Genomic DNA, 8524 nt, shown 5'->3' with positions numbered 1-8524 from the left:
TGCTTTGTGACCACCTAGAGGAAAAAGATATAACATGCTTACATCTTTTCTGACCACCTAGAGGGAGGGTGGGAGAGAGATGCAAGAGGGAGGAGATAGGGGGATATATATATGTATATATGTGTGTGTGTATATATATATGTATATATATATCTGATTATATATATATATATAACCTGATTATATATATATATATATATATATCTGATTCACTTTGTTATACAGCAGAAACTAACACAAATTGTAAAGCAATTATGGTCCAATAAAGATGTTAAAAAAATAAATAAAAATAATTGACTATTTAAAGCAGAAGTGTTGAGTTTAGCTCAGCTACTCCATTGTTTGCTGCCTTGGTTTCCATTTTGCTTGGCCAAGTAGCCTGCAGGGACATTAAACTGACACTAGTCCCCCTTTCATTCAAGTGCATGCCCTAGATAACAGCATGCAGCATCACAAACAAATGTTAAGTTCCTGTTATAACTTCCCTAACAGCCCTTGTGATTAATAGTCTCCCCTCTCTCCCAGCGCTTTCCCTTTGAATGACCCTTAGGTAAGACCTTCCTGGGCCTTACCAAAACCCAGCTCTTTGTTTGAATTGACCAATCCAGCCTTAGCCTGGGAACCCCAAAAGACTTCACCCATGGACCCTAATAAACACATGGACCTGGGTCCTATATCTTTCTCTGCACTCTGCCTTGACCTCCGTATGTGGCTCCTCAAGGCATACTGAGCAAGACCTCCAGGACCTGTGAAGTAGTAAAATTCTCTGTTTCCATTTCTCTTGTGGTCTTTTGTTGAACCATGGCTCACCATCTGGCACTCTATGTTCCACTTAAGAAGTGTAAATTTGACACATTCATAACAAAAGCAACAACTAAGAATTGTGGGGTCTAAATATATAGAGAGAAGTAAAAATATGACAAAAATAGCACCAAAAATGAGAGGGGAAATGACAGTATACCATTTTAACCTTCAAACATTATACATGAAACGGTAAAAAAAAAATTATTAGACCACAGAGTGTCATAAATTTAAAATGTAAACTTCAGCCTCTAGAGCAACCAACAAAAACTATAAATTGAGAGGCATAGGTAATAAGGTAACAATAAAAATAAAATGGAATCCTACAAAAATATAAAAATAATCCAAAACAATGTAGGAAAAAGAGCAAAAAGGAAACAAAGAAAATGAGATAGAAATGTGGTAGACTAATTCCAGGTATAACTAAATCATAATAAATAATAAGTACACTTAATTTAAATATTCTAAACATAGCAATTAAATGACAGCGATTGTCATACTGGGGTAAAAAACTGTCCCCCAAAACCCACTTTTACATAGAGATGCAGATAGATTAAAACTATAAAGATGGAAAAAGATATAACATGCTTACATCTTTTCTGAAAAAGTATTTCGGCTTAATTTTGAAAGATGTTTTTACTGAATATTAAATTCTGGTTTACAGACTTTTTTTCTTTTACCACTCTAAAGATATCATTCTGTTGATTTCTGATTTGCATAAATTATGACAGGACGTCTGCATTATTTTTTTATCTTTATTCCCCTATACTTATTGTGTGTTTTTCCCCCCGGCTGCTTTACATTTTTTTGAGTAACACTGGTTTTCAGCAATGTGATGACGTTTTTTGTTAAGATTTTCTTCACATATTCCTGCTTTGTCATCCTGAGGTTCTTGGGTCTTTGGATTTATAGTTTCCATAAAGTTTGGGAAATGTTCAGTCATTATCTCTTCAAATAGTTTTTCTGTTCTCCTCTTTCTTTCTTCTCCCTCTGAGACTTAAAAATACATGTATGTTAGATTGTCTGATATTTTCCACAGGTTACTGAGTCTCTGTTCACCTTGTATTAAGTCCTTTCAGTTTTTGTGGTTCATTTAGGGTATTTTCTATGGCTATGTCTTCAGGCTCACTGATCATTTCTTCTGCAGCTTCTACTCTATTAACCCCACCCACTAAAAATTTAAGGCACTATTTGTTTTACCTCTTGAAATGGTGCTTGGTCTTTTTTTTTTTTTTCATTTTCCTCCACATTATATTCCTGTTTTCCTTTAAATCTAGCACATTTATTATATTTATGATAGCCCACTTAAATTCCTTGTCCTCTAATTCCATTATCTCTACCATTTCTTGGTCTCTTTCTATTGACTGAATTTTTTCTAGGTTATGTTAGCTAGCTTCTTTGCATAACTTGAATTTTTTATTGGATGCCAGATATTGTGAAATTGACTTTGTTGAATGCTGGGTTTTGTCATATTCCTTTAAAGGATGTTAGAATGTTTTACTTTGTTCTGATAGCCAGTTAAGTTACTTGTAGATTAGCTTCATCTTTTCTAGACTTTTAAAAACAGTTTTAAAGACAAATCTAAAATAGCCCTTATTATAAGGATACTTTAGCCCCACAAGATGTTACCCCTGTGGCACTCCATTGAACATGCCATACCCCAAAGACATGGTCTCCACTCTGACTGGAAAGAAATAAAATGGTCCCCAGGCCTATGTGATCTCTGGTAATTTCTTGGCTTATATTCACTGGTGATTTTTATTTCCTCAGCATTCTTTTTCCCTGCAAGTATCTCACTGCTAGAGGTAGAAGATACAGATATAAAAAAGGGAAGACAGAGTACAACTACTAGTGTTGCATTGAATTTGAGGTATCAGTATGAATTCATGATTTTATATAGCAATATATAGTAAACACGTTAGGCTTTGGAGGCCATATTGTTCCGGTCACAACTCCTCAACTCTGCCATTGTAGCATGAAAGCAGTGATAGACACTATGTAAATAAATGAGCATGCTATGTTCAATTCAAACTTTATTTATGACTACTGAGAAGGAGAAGAGAAACTTAGCATTTACCAGGGAACAGGCTCAAGTAAGGGTGCAAATATAAAGGGGTATATATTCATCAGGGTTCTGCAGAGAAACAAAACCAAAAGGATGTATATAGATAGATAGATAGATAGATAGATAGATAGATAGATAGACAGACAGACAGATAAAGAGTCAGTGAAAGTAAGAGGGGGCGGTAGGGATAGGGAGAGGTGGATTTTAAGGAATTGGCTCATGTGATTGTCAGGGCTGGCAATTCTAAAATCTACAGGGAAGGCTGGCAGGCTGGAAATTCTGGCAAGAGTCAACCTTGCAGTCTTAAGGCTGAAGACAGTGTGGAGGCAGAATTCCTTCCATTTCTGAGGACTTCAGTCTTCTCTTAAGGCTGTCAACTGACTCTATGAGGTCCACCCACATTACAGAGGGTGATCTGTTCTACTCAAAGTCTACTGATTTATATGTCAATCACATCTAAAAACTACCTTCACAGCAACATCTAGACTGATGTTTGATGTACAATGGGGTACCATAGCCTAGCAAAGCTAACACATAAAATTAACCATCACAGGGTAGCAAAAGGGGAGTTTCCTGGTAGTTATGGAACAGGTATATATTTCGATTATGGTGGTGGTTACAAGAATCTGTACATAGGATAAAAATGCATAGAACTACACACATACACACACACACACACACACACACACACACACACACACACATATGAATACATGGAAAATGGTGAAAACTGAATATGTTTTGTAGTATAGTTAATAGCATTGAACCAATGTCAATTTTGTGGTTTTGATATTGTACTTCTATAATATAAGGTATCAAAATTGGGGAAAGTGGAGTGAAGGGTACATGATACTCTATATACTATTTTTGTAATTTTCTATGAGTCTATAATTATCACCAAATAAAAGGTCTTTAAAAATTTTATGGACACTCAAGTTTGATATTCCAATAATTTTCAGGTACCATGAAGTATTATTTTTCTTTTAATTTTTTCAACAGTTTAAAAATGTAGACATCATTCCTAGCTCATGGACCACACAAATATAGGTAGCAAGCCAAGGCCCAGGGTCATTTTTTGCTGACTGCTAAATTAAATAGTATTGTTTCTTCATGTCAATAATTATATTCTGTTTATGGTAAAAAAAAAAAAAAAGTCTTTGAATGCTTTTAAGAAAGACAGAGTGAAATATTTAGGGGTAAAGAGATATAATATCTGTACCTTACTGTCAAACAGCTCTCTCTCTACATATATATTAATATACTTACATATATATATAAAGAAATGATAAGGCAAATGTGGTAAGATATAATATCTGAAGATTCTGGGTTAAGGCTTAAAGAAAATTCTTTCTATGATTCTTGCAACTTTTCTATAAGTCTGAACTTATTTCAAAATAAAAATTATTTACACACTCACATATATATCCAATACTTGCTTAAAAATATGGAAAAAGGGAGTGAGTAGGTATAGATATTGGTGAAACAATGAGCTAGCAATTCTTAAAACTGAGTGATTGGTATATGAGGTTTCATCATATAGCTTTCTTTTTATGGTTATTTGAAATTTTCCAAAATTAAAAGTTTATATATGTATATACACACACATGCACACACAAACCAGAGCTGCAAAAGTTTGAGGAAACATGTACAGTGACACTGACAGCAGGTAATATGATTTGGGTGGAGGGACATATAATTTAATAAGAGAAATTTAAAAATCATATCACCTGCTATAGTAAATTCATTTTCTATGTAGTAAATTTATTCTGTGAAACCTAATGAGTTCTACACACATTTAAAAAACTTTCAAAATAGCAACTTCAAATGTACCACAGTGCACCAAAATAAGTCAACATTAAAATGATTAATTTTAAACTCCAAATTAATAAGATAAATAATAAAAATGTTAATGGTGGTCACCTGTAGGAGGTAGCAACCGTGGTAACAATATTTTCTTCTTTATAGCCTTCCAGAGTTTTTTGAATTTCTAAAATATCTATTATTTATCACAAAATAATACATGTAACAATCTTTTTGAGATTTCTCAATTTCTTGGGAGGTCAGATTAGTTTTAAAATTTAATTTTCTGGGCATTCATCAACATGAGCAGAACTTGTCAAAATTGAAGCAACATAGTGCCAACTTTTTATATAGCAACAGAAAGAATAATTTTAATCAATTTTTGTAAATAAAGCATTCAGTTTGATATAAACATGCATATGAGATGCTAGCACCCTTTGCTTTGTGGGGGGAAAAAATTAAGGTGTTAATGAATTGGCTGGGACCATGGTTCTAGAAGTAGAAAAAAACCTTGGTAGCATAGGTCAAAGTTTGAAAAGAATCAAACTTGGATCAGACTGAAATGTAGGGCTCATCCCAGTGGAGTAGGGAGAAGTTAAAAAGCTTCACCTAAAGGGTTTGGTACATGCCTGTCTACATAGAACCAAAAGCAGCACCCACTGTGATACAAGCCAGAGGAGAGGACCCACAGTTAGAGGTTTGCTGCAGTGACAACACTCCAACCCAGGTGAGACAGAAGACAGGCAGCAGGATTTTAGTGACCAGATCACATAGATCAAAAACATGGATTTACCCAAGGATGTAGATTGGCAGGGAGTACAGTTCTCAGGTAGGAGGTCTGGGGTCATTCTATGTCTCCAAAACCAATAGGGAAGAGAAAGTTTAGGTAGTACCATAAGGCTGAAATCAGCTGTCACAATGGCTGGTGATATGGACCCATGATATGCTGTGCTCAGCCATGGAAAAATAATCTACACAAAGTGAAAAAAAAAACAAACCAACCATCCAAAAAGCCTATAATAGGTTTACTGAGGAGTTTCAACTCACTGGAGTATATGATGAAATGAATTTCTCTCCCCAGTCACAAATTTCAGATTTTCAGAGTCAAAAGAAATATTTCAGGCAAACTAAAAACTTTCTGGTTATTTTCAGCCCTAAGACACCCATCCTCCAGCCCTCTTCTAGAGCAGCTCTTCTGCTAGTCTACAGCCTAGAGAGAAAAAGCTCAGCAAGCCACTATTCATCAAGCCAGATGTCAGTTCTTCTTTGTAGACACCCAAAACCTCAACAGGTTTTGCAGCACTACCTTACTTGTCTTGGATAAGAACAGTCTTCCTACTCTTTCATAGGAACAGTAGTGAAACACTTCCCACTATTCATTGAGCACTTCCCATGATGTATAAATCTCCTTTGATTCTACCTTCCCCCTTCTTGATGTTTACTTTATATAGGTATGTGGGGAGAGGAGGCAAGGAAGAGTGGTGGTTGATACCAGTAGGAAGACAAGGGAGAGATGCCTGACTCTAACAATTGGTAGCTTAAAAAATAAAAAGTGCTACTTGGTGTCATTTATCTTTAGTTTGGAGTCTCCACTTCAATACTTAAATTCTGGGTCAACAGAAAAAGTCAAACAACATCCTCTACAAAGGGAATTAATATGAATTGGCACTATGCCAGGTGTTTTGTACAACTTAATCTTTACAATAACACTGAGAGCAGTGTTTAATTACTCTCTTTTTTCAAATAAGAGAACTACATTTTAGAAAAAGTGAATAATTTTCCCAATATTAAGTGGTTTGTGATGGAACAGAATTTATACTCCTGCCTCACTATTTGTGAAGGGTATGTGTGATATTTTCCACTGTGTTGCCAGACAGTACACCAAAAACACTCATTTCAGATATCACCAGGGATAAGATTCTAAAGTGACTGCCTTTGTGAAATATGGATCAGAATCTATTCGAATCTGAGTCTGTAACAGACTACTGTTCTCAGGGATTGTAGCTAAGCTGAGATAGTGGAAACAAAGAATAAAAATCTCTCTATATAACTTTGCTTTCCCCAAAGAAGGTTGTCAATGATTGCCCAATGATGCCACGTCTAGTCTTTATATACTAAACACCCACATTTCCCTTTGGTCTTATTGGTTCACAGATTTCTGACTCAGCAAATATTTACAGCAGCTTTTACATCCTTGTCTCTCAAGCTATAGATTATAGGATTTAGCATTGGGGTCACTACCCCATAAAACATGGAAACAAGTCCTTCTCTAACTTGCAAATTGTCTTGTCCAAGGAAGTCTTCAGACTTCGGTTTGGCATACATAAAGAAGATGGTACCATAAAACATAATTACCACCGTCAAATGCACTGAACAGGTGGAAAAGGCCTTGCATCTTCCTGTGGCTGAGTTCATTCTCGAGATGGTGTATAGGACGAACATATAGGAGAAAATAAATGGCCAGCAGGGGAAGAACCAGGAAAGCCATATTTGACACTGCTGGGTAACAATATTGAGGGATATATCAGCATAAGCTAGCTTGAGAACGGCCAGTATCTCACATAAGAAATGACTGATAATATTATTACCACAGAAAGGCAATCTCATGGCAAGAGATGTTTGCACAATTGAGTTGATTCTGCCAGACAACCATGACACAGAAGCCATCAGTACATACACCACCTTGCTCATGATGACGGGGTATCTCAGAGGGTTACAGATGGCCACATAGTGGTCAAAAGCCATCATGCCAAGGAAGAAACACTCTTCTGACCCCATTGCAAATCCTAAGAACATTTGCACTGCACATCCAGAGAAGGAAATATTCCTTTTCTTTGAGATTAAGCTCACCAAAGTTGAGGGAACAGAGGAGGATGTATAGCAGATATCCAGAAAAGAGAGGTTGTGCAGGAAGAAGTACATGAGAGTGTGAAGACGGGAATCAAAGATGCTTGCTATGATCAGAACACAATTGCCAATTATAATCAGTAGGTACATAACTAGAATTAGAGCAAAGAAAATAATTTCAAGTTCGGGGTAACCAGAGAGTCCCAGAAGAATGAATTCTTTCACAAATGTCTTATTTACTCTATCCATGTCCCAGCTTTCAGGATGTCAAAGGAATACCAACATAAAACATTTTCACTGCCAAATAACAACAAATGTAACAAATTTCTTGGATAGGCATTATTCTAGAGTGAAGTAGAAAGAATGTTTTCTTTGAAGCTCTTTCAGTTATCTTCAAGAATGTCTGCGCCTAGAATACAATGATACTGGGAAATTGAGATTTCAATGCCCTGTGTCTAATGTTTGAAGATCTACCTAGGATCAGACGCAAATTCAGAAGCAACCTTCCCCACTGTTGAAGACACCCTAAGTAGAGTTTTTTAAAAGCCTTAGAATATTTCAGATGACAAACCTGACTTCATTTAGTCAGGCTCAGTGACAGAGTGGTGGGGAAGGCAAAAGACAACTCAACTAGGACTGGAATTTTGATTCAGTGTTTAACAGAAATTTGAAAATTTTAAAGCAAGTTCGATTTTATGCATTTTTGTTTGTCTGCCTGACACCCTGGATCTCCATCCAGTCTGTTAAATTGCGTATTTTTATAGGGCAGACATATTATCATAGTAAACTGAACCACATACACAGCAATTTAACATTTGTTCAAAGGTCTAGTTAGTTGTTGATCTCGTAGTCTTTCCCATTACAAGACCACTGTGTAAACTAACTCTGCAAGTGTACAGTGGAGAACTTTGAAGAAAAATAGTCTCTCTTCTTTTGTTTTATTCTGTGGCTTCAAAGTTATTCTTCGTAATTTATTTATTTAAGTGAACCTGAGAAAACAGTAATAATGCT

At 35.8% G+C, this 8524-nt stretch overlaps 1 protein-coding gene across 1 annotated transcript; it reads right to left on the bottom strand.

Moving 5' to 3' along the window:
• Positions 1–6806: 6806 nt before the first annotated feature.
• Positions 6807–7762, bottom strand: LOC309823539 (olfactory receptor 13C4-like; the record flags this gene model as incomplete). The annotated part of the gene is given in 4 exon segments (XM_082655901.1): positions 6807–6844; positions 6847–7117; positions 7119–7165; positions 7168–7762. Coding segments are annotated over 4 exon segments (951 nt in total).
• Positions 7763–8524: the final 762 nt, after the last annotated feature.

This window comes from Grampus griseus (assembly GCF_964374135.1).
Source record: "Grampus griseus genome assembly, chromosome: 6".
Taxonomy (NCBI): Eukaryota; Metazoa; Chordata; class Mammalia; order Artiodactyla; family Delphinidae; genus Grampus; species Grampus griseus.
The sequence above is the reverse complement of the archived record's forward strand: the minus strand, read 5'-3'. Positions and strand labels throughout refer to the sequence as shown.